Raw genomic sequence first — 20311 nt, 5'->3', positions numbered from 1 at the left:
TGCCAATCGAGCGAAGGGGGTCGTATCGGCGAGATGAGATGATCATAAATATTTACGACTCGCTGACCCCACATCACTCCATCACACGCCGGGTTCTGCTCAACTCGTTCGGCCGTGTTTGCGCGCGGGGTCGCATAAACAATTCATACGCTCTGTTGCGGCGGTTTTCCACGGTTTTGCCAGACCATTGCCTTAGATTAATGGCGCAGTGGTCCTGGCGACGCGCAAGGCGCGCGCAAAAACAATACATAACGAAGCAAAACACACATACACACACAGTTTCAAGTTGTAAGCTTCATTTATTAAGAAGTTGACCATCGAAAACAATCATTCGAGAAACGATATCTCGCCCCGCACGGGTCTGCGGCTGTGCGCCATGGGGTGAGAATCAATCATTGGACACGTGCGGACCAGAGCGACAGAGCGAACACGGGTAAGTAATGCCGTGTGCGCGTTGAAGATTGTTTGATGGGATTTGTGTGATTTTGGACCCGCTTTTTCCACCACCAAACGGTCCTTGTTTCAGCCCTATGTTGCTGTTAGCATGCGTAAAAATGTCTTTCGATGTATTTAAATCTTTGGAGAGCAGCATTGTATTAGGTGCGCAAATTAGTTCATGCGTTTCTTGCGATTGTCATATTTCATCATTTTGCTGGGTTTGTTCTATTTCATTGGCTCTAGAGGGATCTCTCAACTACGGCCCGGGAATTGCATGCGACCCACGAAAGCCTATAATGCGTTTTTGCTTTGTAAAGGATGAAAGAAAAAGCCCTTTTTTTTGCTTTAATAATGGAAAGTTGTAGAAAATTGTAGTGAATTAGTATTTTATTGAAGAAAAATAAGTTTCAAACGTAGCTAAAGGTGACATTAAAATGGCATAAAAATCCTTTATTTGCAAGGTAACTCGGCCTACGAACTGGTACATTTTATGACCCTCGCTCTAGAATACCATAAAATTTGGCTTATATTTACTCTTTTCAAAACGAATGGTTTCTTTAAATGTGCCTTTGGAGGGTTGCCATATGTGAGGGACCTTATATCATTCGAAAACTTTCGTATGTTTATTGACTTTGTCGCAAAAATGGGTCATATTAACGAAAGAGTTGATGATATCTTAAGCCACGAAATCTAAAATTAAATAAATTAGTGAAACAATTTAATTTTATCGACTCTAATTTTCCATTCATCTCGTAGATCATGAGACATAAATGATGTAACATAAAAAATGTCTTAATGGTCATCCTTAAATATGTCAGGAACACAGTGAATTCTACAATTCTTCTTCTTCTTTGGCACAACAACCGCTGTCGGTTAAGGCCTGCCTGTACCCACTAGTGAAGTGAGCTTGGCTTTCAGTGACTTATTGTTACCATAGCAGAATAGTCAGTCCTACGTATGGGGGTACGGTCTATTCGGGACTTGCACCCATGACGGGCATGTTGTTACGTCGTACGAGTAGACGACTGTACCACCAGACCGGCCCTGAATTCTACAATACATTCATTAAATGACAATCGTTATTACTGTTTTATATCGCAATACTTATGTTCAACCTATGGTGAAATGTGATATAAGTACTCTCAAAGCCCAAAATAGGTTTAATTGGTATATTTAATAGAAACAATTTTTTAAATAAAATAAAGAAATTAGTTAAACGAACGTAAACCAAGGTTTAATTCCCTTTCTTTGAGAACGATTTTTTGACAGTTCCTTCATATATCATACATTTATGCATCTTCAAAATGATTGTCTCCCTAAATCTAAATGTTCTTCCCAAAATTTTGTAGATTTCTTAGAGATACACCTTAAAAAATCACTGTCTTTTTTATTGAACTTTTCATCTTTTCAACGGACACATTTTGGTCTTCGTGCCGAGTTTTTGTTTGGTCTTAAATTTGTTTAAAAAGCTTCATTGATACTTTCAAGAGAGCAGAAAATGGAGGAATCGATCAAAGGAGGAACTCATACATAGGAATATTCAAAAAAATTTAAAAAAAGTCTACTACAAAACTTTCCCAAACTCCTAATATCTTAGATCACAGCTCTCCAATCATTTTAGGGTCACAGACCTCCGCGCTTTGCATGTACAGGCGGTGCCAGAGATACACGGTTAATGGGGACCGAAAGCGGCCGCAAAATACCGCGTATCTCGAATTTTTTAAGTCGATTCTCGTGATTTCCAGGCTAAATTTCACTAATTTTCATGTAATTTTGCATGTAAGGTGTGGTTTTTACCACTTAATTAATTATTTTATATGAATCTTTTTTTGTAAATTGTAATATTGTTTTTTTTTTAGAAAATCAATTCTTTACCGGACCATACGTTTGGGAACACTGGTTTAGATGCCTTACACCAAGCAACAAAAATGTACAGACACGAACATCACTCTGAACTGAACACCAAACAACAGCACAAGTGTGCGTAATGACACAAACACGAACCCACATGACTTACAGGCGAAACAGATAAGTAATAGCACTCGGTTCAGGATGAATGAACGGCATTCCCTCATTTGCTCGCAGTGAAGGGGTCTTCGGCCTGTCAGAGACTTGTAATATAATTTCAGGGTTATTGCAATCTAGGCAAAGTGCTGACCACCTTCCTTGAATGTTATTTTTCTATACATTCCTCACATTTAAAGGTTTTAAAACAACTTTCGCGTCCTATTATCAGCATCTTTTTAGCACAGCTATCTACCCCTGTGCTTTCACTTCATCATCGTTCTTCAGCAACATCGACTAAAAACCCAAACAAAAATCTTCACCAAAAACACACACACACACACATACAGAAACATCAGAAATAAACGTCCGCGGTTTTGGTCTCGCCATGTGAAACGCAACACACAGTGAACCGAAACGCTCCTGAAGAAAAATGAAGAGAGGGGGGGGGGGGGAGGGCAAAAAACCGAAGGATGAGAAGGGTGGGATTTTGTTGTTGTTAAAAATACACCCGGCCCACCCAAAAGAAGCGATGCTGGGCCGTGTCAGAGTGCGCAACCGAGGAGAGCTCCATTCCGCTAGAATCGGCCGGCATGCAGCTCAGTGAATGGGGAAAAATGCTTGTGGGAAAATAGAACGCAACCATCGCATAGCTACGTACTTGCAGTGTCGCAAAGTCACCCACGGTTTGGCTGTGTGTTTGTGTGTGAGTGCGAGAGAAAAAGAGACAGTATCTCAGGGGCTGATGGGGGGGGGGGTTTAACAGGTTACTCGAAAGCAATAAACATGCCCTCGGAATGGAGCGTACGGTTAAAAAGGCGCAATTATTTCTCCCACACAGTACTGGCTCGCGTGACACACTGTCTGCACCGCTTCGCGTAGGTCGTAGTGGCAAAAGCGTAGTTTTTCCCCCTGGGCGGTTGCGATGCGTGCACCACCGCACAGCCGCCGCCGCGGTTCCACTCGCACGGCACGTCAGGCGCACGGAGAGCCGCATTCAAACGTACGCACGTCGCGACCGGTTTCGGACGTCCCGTAGAGCGGCCGGCCGTAGTGAACCGCCTCGCCAAAGAGTGTGCAATAGTGTCAGCGAACCCTATCCCATTCATCCTGCGGGCTCGTGTGAATATTAGTGCAGTTCGATTCCATACCGATTTGTTAATGAACTGTGAGCGTGTGGTTTGCGCCCGTACCGTGAAGGAAGCGCTTTGGTAGCGAAGCGAAGCGTGCCAACAGCGGCCCCTTATATAAGCCCGTCAACGAGTCAATCTGTCAACCTGTCGGCACCCCGAGCAGATGCAGCGCTGCTAGACGGCGCGATCAACTACTGCCGCAATCAACACGGGACGCTCGCGGGTGCCGTTTGGGTGCTCGGCAATCGACACGCGATGTCGACGATCGGGCGGCGTCGATGGCAAGTGCTGTTCGCACTATTGCTGATCACCCAGCTTGCCGCTGTCATCGGCTACCACCATGGCGATCTGGACGAGACGGTGGAGCACATTAAAATCGGTAAACGGCGCACTCTTCCATTTCCCGGGACGCGTTCAAGAGGAATAATTGTTAAAAAAAACAACGCTCTCGCACAGGTGGACTGTTCGATGGTGCGACCGAGGATGTGGAGCTCGCCTTCCAGTACGCGGTCGAGGCGGTCAACAACGAGAAGCTGTCGTACTCGAACTACCAGCTCGAGGCGCAGGCAGTGCAGGTGAAGTACGGCGATCAGTTCGACGCGTCCAAGAAGCTCTGCCGCCTGCTGAAGGTAAGCAAACGCAGACACGAACGATGTGCAACGAACGCCACACTGTCCCCTCCCCGGAACCTCGGTTCGGTTGATTTTAAACCAAACATAATCAAATAATAGTCCCACACGCGGCGATGTAATGCTGCACCGAACCGTTTATGCAAACAAACAACCCATCGCGCTCTGCATCTCGTGCCCGGAAAGGGGCGGCAAAATCAAAGCGCCTGCTTTAGTCCAAAGTCTCGCTGTGTGAGGGCAGTGCCGACGCTTCTCATTAAAATATGATGGGTGTGCTTGACGGAAGGGGGAAGCATTTCCCTGTTTACTAGCTTTTCATTCAGTTGGCTACGTGATTTGATCTTTGAAATTATGGGGCTGCTTGTATTATACAATGTTTTTTTTCAGTTTGATGATTTAATTTGTGTCCTAAATGTAAAATTCTCCGAAACGAAATCGGCTACTTCGACACTATTGGATGTTTCGCATTCAATTTTCACTCTTGCCGTAAAACAGTCACGTAAAAAAAATGTCGCTTTGATTCGATGACATTTTTCTGGCACATTCATTTTACTAACATTTTCCTGCTTTCAAGTGTAAATGTAATAGTGGTGCAATTTGCAGTGGTACAAATATGTTTCATAGATTTAAAGCGTCAGGAAGGTAAATTCATAAATATTTTAACACACAGCAATTGTTTTTATGTTTTATTTTTGCAATCAAAACCATTTTTAACATAAAACACATCAATTTCACGAAAAAAATCATATTTTTGAGACTGCTTCCTTGTATAGGTACATAGGTATAGGTATGGTGGTATGGTTCCTACAATCGTCGTATTGTGTTCCTATAGTGGTGGTAAACAAAGATGCCTCTAAAATAGTGTATAATATCAATGAAACTTAGTTTTGAAGCTGTTTTCGTATGAATAGCAAGGATTACTACCATAATTTCGATTTCTTATATAATTTTATCGTAAAAAATCTATGAATATGGTTGATGAAAATATTGACACCTGTCGTCAACCCACACCCGGAAGAGAAAGCTTGATTTGAGGTCGATTTTTCACTCTGCCAGATGAACAAATTTTGACCTTTTTTGGTACATTACTTACAGAAAACTCATTTCTGTTGCTTATTTTAATCAAAACAGTACGACATGTAAAAAATATCGTCGAAAAAAATCTAAAATGTCATGTTTTTATTGATTTTATAACTAAGACCATTTTGCGTACCTATAATGGCACCATCGTAAAAAAAACACTTAACAATACGTAAATATGGTCAAAAGGCAATAAATTTTAACAAAACGATATCATTTGATAACAATTATGTTAAAAAAAACTAATAATTGCGTTTTATGTGGTTATTTAGAACGTTAACAAAGATATGAGTTTCGTTATGAAATCCTAAGGATTTTGGAAAAATGTTGACACATTTCACAAAATAATGGATTTTTCGGTCACTATGTAACGGAATGGCCCCATTTAACTTTGAAACACTTTGTAAAAGACCAGAGAACATTTCACACTGACATAAATAACTTAATTATTTTTTATTTATCGTATACAACGCATTTTAGTGCAATACCACCACTATTGGTACTACCACCATTATAGGTACGTTTACCCTAGAGGAAGTCTGGGTTGGTTCGACACTGTGAGTAAGATCGACACCTTGCCGTTTTAGAATTTTAACTTTTTGAAAAAAAAACAAAACAAAAATATAGTGCACATTATTTATATCCACTGTTTCGAATATTTTAGTCACATTTCAATGATCAGAAACCTGTCAATTAAAAAAACCAACAACAACAAAATAAACACATGGTGGTTCTGATGGCTCAGCTGATATAAACTTTTACTAGTGGGACTTAAGGAATTGTGGCGTTAATTCAACAAAATTATAGTTGCCGTGTTAATATTATTATTTCATAAACACTATTGATTTGTTCTGTATCAAAGTGCGTAATTTTTATATCAAACTATATAGTATAAAATGTCACTAAAACTTGGCCGCACAAGTAAAATCGGGGTAAAATCGACACCACATTTGGTAGTGGTGTTATGCTTATTTGTAGCATGTTAAGCATTTTTATATCATAATTTGAAAGTTCCTATATTGTCAAGAACATTTACCAATCTCGGACTCAACACATGTACTCAGTATATGGTTTAGGCTTATTAAAAATAATATTTTTATAGCTTTGACCGTATTTTAGGTTTACTTTAGGCCGGTTTAGGCTTAACTGAAGAAAAAAATAGTTGCTGCTATGGAATCATTCGATTTTTTTTGCTTGCTTGTAACTTCATTTCATTCGCGTATTTTAATTATGTATTGTGTTATTTTTTCTTAAAATTGGTACGAAATACTGTTTTGAACTTCAATGAAAAACAACCGGGCGTCAGAGTTTTTTTTTTTTAAGTTATAACCAATGAGTCGAAATCACTCTACAAGATGTCGATTTTACCCATCATGGTGTCGATTTTACCCGCACAGCAGTCTTGATGCAACAAAAAAAAACACACTTTTTTGTCAAAATGTTATTAAAATCAATCCAGGAATCGTAGTTTCTCGTAAGATGGTACATAGTGAATCAAAAAAGTTTTTTCGATGTCTACTTGTGAGTTTACATTGGCAAAAGTATTGCTATTAGGAGAAAACCTTACGGTGTCGAAACTACCCCCAGTTCCCCTACTAGATCTCTTTTGAGTACAAGTTCACGTGATTGTATTTGTAACGCTTTTTTCGTTTTTAAATTCGTGTACTTCAGCAAGAGGACATTTATTTTTGCACTAGCTGATTTAACTGTTCCATGAATTTTTTCACTCACTAATAATCGGTAAAAGACATACAGCTGTTCTGGTTTGACGAAAAAACTTATTTACGTATTTACCTCTGTTTCGGTTTTCCCATTTTCCATATGCAGTCCATTCGGTCCATGACTATCTGGCTAAAAATGTAGTTTGCCAGCTTATACATATAGAGACTTATTTATTAGTTAGCCGGATATTCAATCCTTGTAACACATTAAATCACTAAAACACTAATTCAAAATGTTAATGTTCATTATCAGTTTGATGATCACTTATATTCTTTCACACATTTGTTTACGAATCTCATTTGACAAAAATATGGATGTCGTTTTCCAACCAACGCTTGCTTAGATGAATTTCTATGTCGTGCATACATACAATACGTACAAGACCAAAGATACAAAAATTATCCAAGCAATCCGCATCTAGCAACAACTCATTAACCAACATTCTCTCACTATAGTGTGAAAACAATAACTCTCTATAGTGGGACGATAGAAAATGAGATCCTGGTCATACACCTTGTTATAGGATGAATCATTTTCATCAGTTCAACAAAAAAAGATTTCATAGAGGAAAGAACAGCAAAACATATTTTGTTTTGGTTAACGCTAGCATAGATTAGTCTCATGTCGCATTCAAATATGTTCACTATCGATACGGATTTTTAGTCTATTTGGCTACTTTTGATACCATTTCTGAACTCTTTACTGCATCCTTGTCAATGCCAACTGTTTTTGGGGTTGAAAGTACCTTTTTAACTTCCATTAATGCACGTGTTTTGTTGCTAGTGTCAATTCGATGCCGCTAAATGTTGACCTATTTTTGTCTCCAAGGTAGTAATTTTTGACAACGTGTCACAATTTTTGCCTCTAAGGCATCCATTTTTGACAATGCACATCAATGTTTGTCTCTAAGGCATCCAGTTTTTACTGTGAGCCAATCGCTTTATTTACAAGATTCTAAACTGTGCGTTCCAAAATTATTGAAATTAACTTAAGTGGTTAATAATGTCATTGTTATATTTCAAAATATAACAACTTTTATGCCAATTTTGGAAACTTTAATGGAATGAAAAAAAGTTGGCATGTATTTTCAGGTATAAACTATGGCATTAGATATAGGTTTATAAAATTTCATTGCATTTTTTTCACGAAAAACAATAAAATTATACGGTTTTGTTTTGAGCCAAAATTTGGTGCCAACGACTATAATTACCGAGCTTGTCATATAGGGTTATACGGTTGAATTAAAATACTTTTTGAGGCATATTATAAAATAAAATAACTGATAAAAAGAGAAATTTAAGACAAACACAATGGACCATTGACTGACAATGCAATTCATTTCAAGCAAAACTGTGTCAATCTTAAATGCCGAAGTATGGGTTTCTAAATTAATTAATTAATTCACATCACCGAAGGAAAATCAATTGTTTTTCAATAAAATTTGCCAGCAAATGTTGATTTTATCACTTAAGGAATGTTTGCCATTTTTGCTAAATTAAAACCATAAATATATAATTTTATCAACAAATCAAATTTAGAATGATTTTTACCTAGTTGAAGCGAAACGCTCCATTGCAACGGGGCAAAACACATCTTAACAACGCACCACAACAACTGGGAAAAAACGCACCAAAATAAATGCCAATTATAACAAAACTCATCCTAGATTGCACTGCACTAACTGGAGCATTTTGCTCTAATCTGATGGATGCCCAGTTTGTGATTGTGAACTTTTTGGGTTAAAATAAGAGTAAATTGACATAATTATTGAAACATTAACAGAGCAATGTAATCTATTTTTAAGAAAAAAACAATTTTTTAACTTAAGATTAGCGAAACAGTATGCTAAATTACATCAAAACGTTTTCCGATATTTTGTTTTGTGAATATTTTACGTTTCTGTGTAAGTGCTCTACAGTTCTTGTTTAACATTCAGAATAACCATATTTTAATTCGATCCCTACGTAGTTTTTTTAAACACAATCGTAAAGCTTTGGATTACCTTAGAAATAGAGGTACTAATTCATGGAAAACTAGTCTTCCAAAAACTAAATAACAAAGAAATTAAAATTGTTCTTATTCTTTTCAATTATGTCTAATTGAATTGAATATAACCATAAACAAAGGTAGTTTCCCAAATGTTTCATGTTTTTCCATGGAGCATATTGCAACGAATGAAAATTTCCAAGCATTCGATTCAACGTTAGATACTTAAACCCATTTTACAGCATTTCTTTAGCGAGCCAAAGTCGCCACAAGTCGCTCCTCCGATCAATCACCGCTTCGGCAGTAAATATCCCCCAGTGCTATCAAGCGTTATACGTGAACAGCTTATTAAATGTGCTTACTCCATCACTGGCTTGAGGGTTTTGTCGGTATGAAATATTTATCCCAGACGCTCATCTTACCGTCCGCTTCACCCGGTCTTACACGTAAAGCAGCTGCTAACGCTAAAAACACACATTTGGTCCTGCTTAGCGGGGATCGGACGGTCAATGCTGCACTCGGCCGAAGTGTGCTGGTAAATATTTAGACCAGTAGCCAATGCAGGATGCGCTTCATAAAGAGCGCTGTGTAAAAAACAGACACGTTGGAATGTTTCCCGCACGCCGTCCACCGCCGATTATCCGTTGGCACATCATTTTGGATCATAAAATTTAAAATCCCTCTTCTGGGGTGATGGGATCAGAGTGAATGTTGGCGTGTATGTGTGTGTGTGTGTGTGTTGATTTTATCGCATCTATGGTTTGAATGGTACGACTTGTCGATTGGTTCTGAGCTGGATTGATACTTGATCGATAAAGTTTTAAGTGTGGCTGCCGCTCATCATCGGCGAGCTCATAACTTAACCCTCCGAATTGAGTGCGAGTGTAAAAATAGACCTTAAGGTTCGTTTTAGTGCCTTCCTTCCTTCCCGCTTTCTGTCACTGCGTCTTCGCTCCGGTCGTTAAATGCACGGTTTTGCTTCCCTTGTTCCCACACACCAGATGGGGGTGGCCGGCATCTTTGGTCCCTCGTCGCCCAAGTCGGCCCTGCACGTGCAGAGCGTCTGCGACGAGAAGGAGATGCCGCACATCGAGACGCGCTGGGACGCGTACACCAAGCTGCCCACGCTCAACCTGCACCCGCATCCGCACATCATGGGGCGCGTCTTTCTCGATCTGGTCGTGGCGTTCGAGTGGAAGTCGTTCACCGTGCTGTACGAGTCCGGGCCCTGGTTGCCGGGCATTGCCGACCTGCTGAAGATGTACGACCCGAAGGGGTACACGGTGACGGTGCGGCAGCTAGATCTCGGGCTGAACGGCAACTACCGGGCGGTGCTGCGGCGCGTCAAGCTGTCGGAGGACAAGCGCATCATACTGGCCTGCTCGATCGACTCCATGCCGGAGGTGCTGCGGCAGGCCCAGCAGGTCGGGCTTCTGACGGATCACCACCAGATCATCGTGACCTCGCTCGATCTGCACACGATCGATCTCGAGCCGTACCAGTACAGTGGCACCAACATTACCGGCGTGCGGCTGATCGACCCGGAGGAGGACAAGATCCGGCAGGTGGCCGACTTCCTGAACGCGTCCCAGATCGCGAAGACGCTCGAGCTGCAGGACGGGCTGAACCCGGCGAAGATGCGCGTGGAGACGGCCCTCATGTACGATGCGGTGCTGCTGTTTGCCGAGGCGCTGAAGCACCTGATCGGCAGCGAGCCGGCCCACCTGCTCGAGCCGATCGCGCTCCGGTGCGACGATACGGCGACGTGGAAGAACGGGTACAGCGTGATCAACTACATGAAGAGCTCCACCATACACGGGCTGACGCGCAGCATCCGGTTCGACCATCAGGGGCACCGGTCGGACTTTCTGCTGGACATTATCGAGCTCGGGCCGGCCGGGCTGGAGAAGGTGGGCGTCTGGAACTCGACCGAGGGGCTTAACTTTACGCGCAAAAAGGAACAGACGCTGCTGGCGTTCGACGATGGGACGCTGCAGAATCGAACCTTTCTCGTGCTGACTGCTATCGTAAGTGAGGGTGACAAGTGGACATGCTGTTGCGAAAATGTTGTTTTTTTCGAAATTGTATCTCTCTTTGCACACAGTCGCCGCCGTACGGTATGCTGAAGGACTCGCCCGTGAAGCTGACCGGCAACGAGCGGTTCGAAGGTTTCGGCATCGATCTCATCCACGAGCTGTCGCTGATGTTGGGCTTCAACTACACCTTCATACTGCAGGAGGACGGCGTGTACGGCTCGCTCAACCGGGACACCAAGAAATGGAACGGCATGGTGCTGGAACTACTGGAATGGGTAAGCTACGCATCAACCTCTTTCCCCGATCGCAACCTACCAACCATCTCCTCACACTTACAGCGCGCCGACCTAGCTATTACTGACCTCACCATCACGTCCGACCGCGAAAGTGCCGTCGACTTTACGATGCCCTTCATGAACCTGGGCATCTCGATACTGTACCGCAAGCCCACGAAGGAACCACCGTCGCTGTTCTCGTTCATGTCGCCGTTCTCCAAGCAGGTGTGGCTGTACCTCGGCGGTGCCTACATGATGGTCTCGATGTCCCTGTTCATCCTCGGCCGCATCTCACCCAAGGAGTGGGACAACCCGTACCCCTGCATCGAGGAGCCGGAAGAGCTGGAGAACCAATTCAGCTTCAGCAACTCGATGTGGTTCACGATCGGTGCGCTACTGCAGCAAGGTTCGGAAATAGCGCCCAAGTAAGTGCCGGAGTAAACGCTGCCATGGACCAGAGGCGAGAGAGTTATACGTACGCATTACTCCTTCTCCTTTCCACAGAGCACCGGCAACGCGTGCCGTCGCTTCGATCTGGTGGTTCTTCACGCTCATCATGGTATCGTCCTACACGGCCAATCTCGCGGCCTTCCTCACAGTCGAACAGGTCGTTTCGCCGATCAGCAATGCGGAGGATCTGGCGGCGGCCGGCGGCACGATCAAGTACGGTGCCAAGCGCGACGGCAGCACGATCAGCTTCTTCAAGGACGCGGAGTACGGTACGTACGCGAAGATGTACCAGTACATGATGGCGAACCAGGAGCTGCTGACCTCCTCCAATCCCGAGGGGCTGCAGCGCGTCAAGACGGAGAACTACGCCTTCCTGATGGAGTCCACCTCGATCGAGTACATCGTGGAGCGGGAGTGTGACGTCACGCAGATCGGGGGCCTGCTCGACGACAAGGGCTACGGGATAGCGATGCGCAAGAGTAAGTAGCTGCAGCAAGACACTCCAGAAATCTTCCAAATGGCAAGACACTAATAATGGCTTCCAAATGTTTTACGTCCGTCTGCCGGCAGATTCTCCGTACCGCAGTGCGCTGAGCGAAGCCGTACTGCGGCTCCAGGAACAGGGCGTCCTAACCTCGCTGAAGCGCAAATGGTGGAAGGAGAAGCGTGGCGGTGGCGCTTGTTCGGTAAGTATCTGGTCCTATTCCCTCCAGTTCCGTCTCTTCCGTCCGCGGTTTCGTCCGTCACGCCTCAGTTCGGGATGCAATTGGGTCACTGACATTTCTTCACACATCCATTATTTGTTTCTGCTCGGCCAACACTTGTTGCTGCCCTTCCCCCACCCAGAACACAATGGAGGAGGGCGGAGCACTAGCGCTCGAGCTAGCAAACGTTGGCGGCGTCTTCGTGCTGCTCATTGTTGGCTGCGTCGCCGCCCTGTTCGTCAGCTTCTGCGAGATGCTGTGTGAAGTGCACAGCCGCACGCGTGAACTGAAGGTACGGTCCGTGTGCGAATGTGTGTGGTCCGCCGTCCACGCCTCCTGTCAGAGGAATTGCTTTCGGTTCAAATAATATTCCGCTGTTCCGACCCACTCCCTCGCGCCGGCGAACTCTTCTGCACATAGCACCTTCTGACGTTTGCACACTACCTTTGTGACGTTTGTCCGCTTTTGCTGATGTTTGGGGCATCTTTAGACGCTCTTGCAGATTAGATACTGTAACATCTGTAGACTCTTGTGGCAGTAGTACTAGTCCGTAACAGGTAGCAGTAGTTGAAGATTCGGGTTTGTTCCTCTTCCAAACTATCATTGAATCCTTCCAAGCATTTCAACCTTTTCCCTGAGCATCTACTGAGTCATGCTAGAGGCTCAGCTTCTTGTACAGCATGTTCCAAGAATCTTCACAACACTGCGTGCCAACTGTACATTTATCTAGAATGTCTGGAATATCGAAAACCCCTCCAAAACTACCTTTCCAACTAGCATCACACCCTCATCTCGATCACACCAACACCACCAACTTCCCACTAGCGCACCTTATTAACCAACGTTACCTGCATTTGCCGTGTTTCCCTTGTCCCTGCCCCATTTACCCCTTCTCTTCACAGCAAAGCACTAGCGACGATGGTGCGGAGGAGCTCGACATGGACAATGTAGGCGGTGTGTTTTTTGTGCTCTTTGTCGGCTGCTCGTTTGCCAGCCTGTTCGGCTGCTGCGAGCTGTTCTTCGTCATTGCGCACCGGGCCCGTCGGCACAAGGTAACTCTAGCACACTGTCTACGATATATCTGTTGTCTATGTGTTCGAGCTGGACACCGGATAGTGCACCTTAAGAAGGCGTCCGGCAAACGTACACTAACCCCTACCACCAAATTGTGGACATGTATATGTTTGTGTGTATGCGTGAGTGTTGTGCTTATGGGAGCTTTGTTTTGGGTGTGGGGCGACTGTAGATTTGTATCGCCCCCCAAGGTAGGTGATGAACTCCACCAGTACCTAACGCTTCACCGCTGATACTAATCTTCAATAATTCCAGAAACGTTTCTCTACTCTTGCTCTCTTCCTCTATGTCTTTCTCTTTGATGTCTTTGATTTGATTAGTGACTAACACTCATTAACGTTAAACGTTCGCCTTTTGCCATATCTCGATAACACGCACCCGTCTCGTTGCCCAGGTACCGTTCCGTGAGGAGCTGATGGCCGAGCTGCGGTTCGTCGCCAAGTGCCATGGCAACACCAAACCGGTCCGCCATCGCAAAAGCTCGTCCGCCTCCGGGGAGAACTCGCTCGAGCTCGACGTGGAGGACTCGACCAGCTCCAGCAAGCAGGACATTTCTGGCAGCGGAATGGGTGACCGTCTGCCGACTGGCAACCAGCGGAGGCAAAATGGTAACAAGTTGGCACTGAACGGAAACACTCGGAAGATGCTGTCGGATGGCTAAAGCTTCAGGGCACGCATAGTGATTTGTTGTTTGAATGGGAAGTTACGGACATTTAGGTGGAGGATATTTACGAAGCTTAGAGGAAGAATTGTACAAGAAACGAGTGAACGTTATAGCAAACATATATTTACAGGACACACAACTTAGGCGAAATGTTCTGATATGAAGTATAGTGCGAATCTGAATTCACTTGAGCAAATATCCATAAATTACGTAACGTTTTGGGAGAAACATAGGAATTACTTTCCAGGGCTACGATTTGCAAAAAAAGAATAGTAATTGCAATCTGTGTTACTAACAAATTTAACATTCAATATAATATTTTAAAGGCTTAAAAAGAGCATCAGACCAAGCATACGCGTGCAGGAAAAAACAATTAATAAAATAGTTCAGTTGAATGTTGATACAAATTGCAGTATTTAACTGTATACAATAAGTTTGATAAACAGGGAATATATGAAATTGTGGTTTGCTACTCGTCAGGTTCTCAGTGTTTTATCACTGCGTTACGTAGTAAATGGATGTCCCCTTAAAATAAAAGAATGCTTCTACTAAAAAGCTCCAAAAGCATTTCTTTGGTGAAAGTTGCCTCAAACTTCGATACAAATAATAAAAGCCTCCATGTAAGTTTACTTTTATCTCACATTGTGCATTGTGTCTTGTTAAATTAAGTTAAGTTTAAATTAAGTAATTAAAAAAGCTCCTCTGAAAAAAAGCTCGTTCATTTCCCGGGAAGCTTTAATCAACAAAACTAAGGAACTTGCTTTAAGAGGATTTTCCATTTCCCGGGCTTTGAAAACCCAAACCTTCCATTTTCCATTTTCCACCGAGTCAAGCTTTCGCGAAAAACTTTCACCAAACTTTCCGAACACGTAAAGCTATTGGACAGATGGCACCACCAGTACCCAGTTTGCACTGTCGTGCTCACCCGAGCCTTAGCCGAGGCCGTGGAGATGGTTACAACAACAAAAAACTGATTACAATTTGCCGAGCAGCAGTGCAAAAACCAGCACATCGGCATGCGTCATCGTGAGTATGCAAAGCAGAATCGTAACTGTTGCATTTCCGCGTTTCATTTGAGTTTCCCCGTCCCCTTCTGCTCTTCTTCAGTTGCAGAGTAAGAGAGCGAGAGAGAGAGAGAGAAAGAGAAAAAAGGCTGCCTCAGGATTTATGTTTACAAAGCAAAGCGCCAAAGGACTCCGTGCTGGGGTAACGTGTGATGACAAAACACACCTTTCCCAATCCGCCGGGCGGGCTTGAGTTTGATTAATGAGACGGGGCAACAGACGGGGATGACTTTTTCGGGCGCTGACGAGCTCAGCTGTCCAGAAAAGAAAGGCGATTCCTAGAATTATACGAAATTTTTACGATACGGGGGTGGGCACCAAACAAAAAAAAAACTTGGAAATATATTAAATAATGTCCCGAAAGAAAAAGAAAACGGACCGGAGAAAAACCCATATCATTGCAATAAAAATGGTAATAAAAAGCACACCTGCCAATCATTTCTCTGCAGAAGTATGCATTCCCGAGCAGCGACACAGGACAGCCCACTTTAGGTGTCGTAACATTTGACAAAGAAGCAGGGAATGAAAAGCAAACCCAGCGCTGTGTCGTTTTACTTTGTGGAATTAATATTTAATTGGCGTTCGTACATTGCGGCAGCAACAAATTCAAATAGATTACCAAAAAAAAAAAAAAGAAGAATGCAATAAAGATGGCACACTCAAATTAATAATAGCTCCCGCACGAACAATGCGTCTTGAGTAAACGAATCCTCGTGCCACAATGCATTAGTAATGGCACGCTACTCGATTCGTTTGCATGAGTGATTCGTTTTTTTTAATGATTACACATTAAAGTAGGGAACGAGTAGGCACGCTTTCTCGAAACCGGCCGTAATGATGCGACCCGCTCTTTTTGGGTGGGGGGGGGAGGAGGTAGGAAAAGTTCTGTGTTTCTCAAATTAGACTATAGAAGTTACAAGCAGTAACGCACACACACCCTCGCTCATACACAAATTGGATTGGATGGCTGGCAAGAGCGAGCAAACGGGGAAAGGGAGCGAACGCTACTTTGAATTTCCACACGGCGGTTGTGTGTTAACCCGTTGTGAAAGGTGCAATAATCAAGTGAGAAGATTAGCACCGATTGACGTGTAAACTAAGTGGGAAAAGCAAAGAGAGAAAGAGAGAGAGAGCAATACAAAGAGAGAGAAAGATGGAGCGACATATAAATGTATACTAAGCGAGCGGGAGAGCGAATGAAAGAAATCGGCACTGGCTGCCGGTGTGTGCGAGTGTTTGTAATCCTTACACCGTAAAGCATCCTTTCAACTGAAGTCGAAGCTGGCAGAAACCGACCGACATTCAGACGCAACAAACATCCCCACAGGGTTTGCCCTCGTTCTCTTTCGCACTCTCGCGTGCTCGCCTGCTCGCTCTGCGGCGCGTCTACTAACGACACGAGCAGGAGACCCGAACGGTTGTGCGATGTGCCCGAGCGTGCCGCAGCTTCCGATCGGGAGCTTTTCGGCGAGCGCAGAACCCTGGACCCGGTGATGACGTCGATCACGGTCCTACTACGTCGAGAGCATCACTGGAGCGAGAGAAAGAGAGAGAGCACGAGCAAGAGCGAGAGAAAGTATGCGAGAGTGAAATGAAGGCAAAGAGATACGCACGATGCGGGTTTTGCGGAACGGTTTTTGTTTGTGAGGGAGAGAAAGTGTTCGGGCGTCGCTGGGAACCCGCGCCACTGCCGGTGGAGGGCACTGTGGCGATGGGCGGAGGGGTGGTGGGGTGGGGGGGAGGAGGCAGAAAATAGATGCTTTGGCGGTCTTTGGTAGCGACGCCATCGTCAGTGTCCGCCACGGTCAGTCGATCCGTGTCGGTTGTGCGACCTGCAAGCGCGCGCGCGCTCGAGCTAGTCGTCCAGGGGCCGTTCCCCGCCGGTGGGCCAGGTGACCGCGTTCGAATCGTTTATCCGTCGATCCGTCCGCATCGAATCCAACGCCACAGTCTCCAGCGGGTACAGTCAGCCGCACGTGCCGCACGTGCAAGCCGAATTGACCCAGACACTTGGCCCGCTAGGTGCAGCTACTAATAAGGAGTCGGTTGGCGTGCGTGAAGCGAACGAAGGAAAGAAAGTAAGCAAAAAAAAAATACACAAACCACCCCAAAGGGGTGCAAACCGCGTTACTGCCGGTGCTGAATACGAGCGAGAGTGTGTGTGTGTGTTTTTTTTTCTTCGGTTTCGTATGTTTGGTCGAGTGCGCGCGTAAACACTACGAGAACATCATATCAATTAATGTCACCCGCGCGGCCCACCGCGGACGCTCATAAACGCGACAAAAATTAATGTGTAAGTGGCCCCGTTAATGTTTGCGGCGTGCCGGGACGCCCCCGCTCCCCCTGCTTCCCTCCAATTCCACTCCTCCTCCTCCGATCATATGCATAGCAACGATTCTCCCCCGCTTCAAGCTACTTGTTACATCGAACGGCGTCTTCCACTACTCCTCCTCCTTCTGCTCTTTCTCCTCCCAGCCAATCAATTTTACGAGCCGAAACAGCCACCCTTCCCCAAACCCTCCCTCCGTTTGCAGCTGGCCGGACGGTGTAGAAATTAGCCGCGAGTGGTCGAATAATTGCAAATGTGCACCGAGTGTGTTTTTGGAATACGGGTTTCCCACTCCTCACAGGGCCTGCCTCATTATTTCCACCGACCCATGTCATCCCCCCGTGCCTACACTGCAAACCCTCCCTTACTCCCATAAAAAAGATGCGTCCCCGTTAGCGACCATCGTTGAGGCGTCCGAACAGTTTAAATTGATTTTGTTTACATTTCGGTAGTTGCCCATCTTGCTCCACTCTCAGCAGCGGAGCTGCGTGGGGTTCGCTAACAAGGGGTTAATATTTTTATTTCAAAACTAGCACTAGAAAACATTTCCCCCCCCCTCCCTCCCTCTCTAACCAGCTCTTCCTTCCCTTAGCTGCCGCTTTCTTACTTCGGCAGGAATCGGATAGATGAAAGCCGTTACCCGGCGTTACGGTGCTAGCGAGGGGCGGCCGGATCTTTTCTAGTGTCGCAACCAATTTGCGGCCGTACCGCCGCGAGCACTGGGCCAGGGTGAGGAGGAGAAAGGAAGGAGGTATGAGGGAGGGGAAGGTTTGAAAATAACATCACCTTAGTTTACATATTTATGCGCCGCACGGGCGACAACCGCCTCGCGCCATTCCTTCCAACGCGGCTTATCGGTTTTCGGCTTCCCTCCCCTCTCCATTGTATCCCCTCTAAAGCAAATATAAAAAATAAAACAAAGAAGAAGCCTCTCAACCACTACCTTTCTATCCACAAATCATGCTGCTTAGGTTTTAGTGGCTCACACTTGCTCGCCGAAACGAAAACAGTGCCCGCAACCCGGTCCCTCTATTTTGGCGTTCGCCAACTAGCAAAAAAAAGTGTTTGTGTATGTGTGTGTAATTTTGTAAGTGTGATTACGTGGTAAAGTACTTGAGTGTATATGTATGTGTGTGTGTGTGTTTGTCTGTGGTTTGTGTTTCTAGAGCACGACGCGATCGCTCGAGTGCAACGGAGTGATACTCCTGCCCCGCAAGCTCAACGCTCAACTATCAACTCAACCATAACCTCAACATCCTGGGGGAAAAACAATCCCCTGCCCAGCGCCGTTTCCGCCACCCGCCATCCTGCCCGTTGCCAGTGCCTCTGCGTGTGTGTGTGTGTGTGTGTGTGTGTGTGTGTGTGTGTGTGTGTGTTTGTGTAAATTTGTGTGCAAATCTCACGCAATCAACACGCTCTGCAACCAAACAGCAGCCGAAGAAGCCGAACAGCAACAACCGCAACAACAACAACAACAACAACAAAAACCATCCCGCCCCACACTGTAAGTAGTCGAGGCGTCACAGGCCCGAAGAGCGCCTGAATGTATGTGCACCCGCTGCACTCCCGGTGCTGCTGGCGGGCGGCTTACATACATGCAGGCGCGCGCGCTCGGACCAGCGTTCGACCGCTATGTAGGTCATGGTCTCCCGTACCTTTCCCGCAAATAACCTCGCCCCTCGCACGCCCCTGCGGAATGCAATCTGACGACAGCGTGCCCGAGATACTATGGCGACGACAGCACACTGCTCTCCCTCTGTGTGTGTGTGTGTGTGTGTATGTTTATGTCGTTGTATGTTGACGCCCAACCAAACTTGGTCAGGCTCGCGTCGGTCTGCACGCTCTGTGTATGTTTGTGTCCATGTGTGTGTGTGTGCGTCTTTCTGTGGCCTCTTCTTATCCCGCCTGCTCGATTTCGGAATGACCTACTGACTGTTGGCGTTGCATCGGGCAGCATCGGCACGACAGACTGGACCCATTTGGGCTGTCCTGGATCCTGGCTCGATGGTTGTGAAGGGGCTGTGCACTCGTTATGTGTGTCGGTGTGTATGCACGAACGAAAGGAGCAGCCCACCAGCTGGAGTGCAGGTCCAATTTCAGGTCCCGAAAAATATGTAATCACGCTAATGAGGGAGAGGAACAGAGGGTGGGGTGAAATGAGGTAGGGGAATGGGGAAAGAAGGGGAGTGAAAACTGGAAAGAATACGAGTCCCCCCCCCCCTCTGGGGCTGATTCGAACCTATTCGAAGGCAAACCTTAATAAGACCTATTTGCTTATTGGCTTGAATTGCATACCGTTTAGGCGTTTGTTTTTAAGTTTGCCTCAGTAAGCTTGTTCATGCGGCTTAAAGGCTTAAAGGCGTCTCTATTGCTGTACTGGACTGGATGTTAATGCACACTGTGCAAGGGAGGCTCTCGTCATCAGGTATGATTTGTAACCTGTGACAATTATGATTTCAATGAATAAGGTTATTTTTAATTTTTTTATAATTATTATTATAACTGTACCGCTATTTGCATACCGAAAGACACAGGCGTGTAAAAATGTAGCGAGAACATTTGTTGCCAAATCGTATTGGATGAGCTGTCAAGCTCATGCTGCGGGGACATTTTTGTTGCAAGCGAAACAAATCGATTTGTTTCACTTTTATCGGTTGCAGGAACTTTTTCGGACGCGTTTGTATACCACAACGGTTACGAACTAGTTTCAACTTATTTTTAAA

General features: G+C 45.1%; 2 protein-coding genes across 7 annotated transcripts in view; both read left to right on the top strand.

The window, feature by feature from the left end:
* Positions 1-3284: 3284 nt before the first annotated feature.
* Positions 3285-14815, top strand: LOC121598352 (glutamate receptor ionotropic, kainate 2-like). Of its 3 annotated transcripts, XM_041925038.1 has the most exons (10): positions 3285-3954; positions 4032-4204; positions 9994-11019; positions 11097-11303; positions 11367-11728; positions 11808-12232; positions 12324-12439; positions 12600-12749; positions 13360-13509; positions 13926-14815. In XM_041925038.1, exons 1-10 carry the CDS (start codon positions 3831-3833, stop codon positions 14190-14192), a joined length of 3000 nt encoding a protein of 999 aa, XP_041780972.1. In that variant the 5' UTR covers positions 3285-3830; the 3' UTR covers positions 14193-14815. The 3 variants fall into 3 exon arrangements, with proteins under 3 accessions (XP_041780972.1, XP_041780993.1, XP_041780983.1); XM_041925059.1 differs by lacking the exon at positions 13360-13509; XM_041925049.1 differs by lacking the exon at positions 12600-12749 and having other exon boundaries at positions 3287-3954; positions 13926-14814.
* Positions 14816-17082: 2267 nt separating this feature from the next.
* Positions 17083-20311, top strand: part of LOC121588047 (monocarboxylate transporter 12-like) — a 129043-nt gene continuing 125814 nt past the window's right edge. Inside the window, exons 1-2 of one of the 4 annotated variants that reach the window (XM_041905613.1) lie at positions 17083-17337; positions 18560-19092. The gene's annotated coding sequence lies outside the window, so the exon portion shown is untranslated. Of the gene's footprint in view, positions 17553-18559; positions 19093-20311 lie in introns of all 4 variants that reach the window. The other 3 variants (XM_041905606.1, XM_041905630.1, XM_041905622.1) reach the window with 3 other exon arrangements.

Source organism: Anopheles merus, chromosome X (genome assembly GCF_017562075.2).
Source record: "Anopheles merus strain MAF chromosome X, AmerM5.1, whole genome shotgun sequence".
NCBI classification, from domain to species: domain Eukaryota; kingdom Metazoa; phylum Arthropoda; class Insecta; order Diptera; family Culicidae; genus Anopheles; species Anopheles merus.
The sequence above is the reverse complement of the archived record's forward strand: the minus strand, read 5'-3'. Positions and strand labels throughout refer to the sequence as shown.

Coding starts and splice junctions, on each gene's coding strand:
- LOC121598352 (XM_041925038.1), top strand. CDS start 3,831: ATGTCGACGATCGGGCGGCGTCGATGGCAAGTGCTGTTCGCACTATTG. Junction 4,205..9,993: donor AGCTCTGCCGCCTGCTGAAG/GTAAGCAAACGC, acceptor CCCACACACCAG/ATGGGGGTGGCCGGCATCTT. Junction 11,304..11,366: donor TGCTGGAACTACTGGAATGG/GTAAGCTACGCA, acceptor TCACACTTACAG/CGCGCCGACCTAGCTATTAC.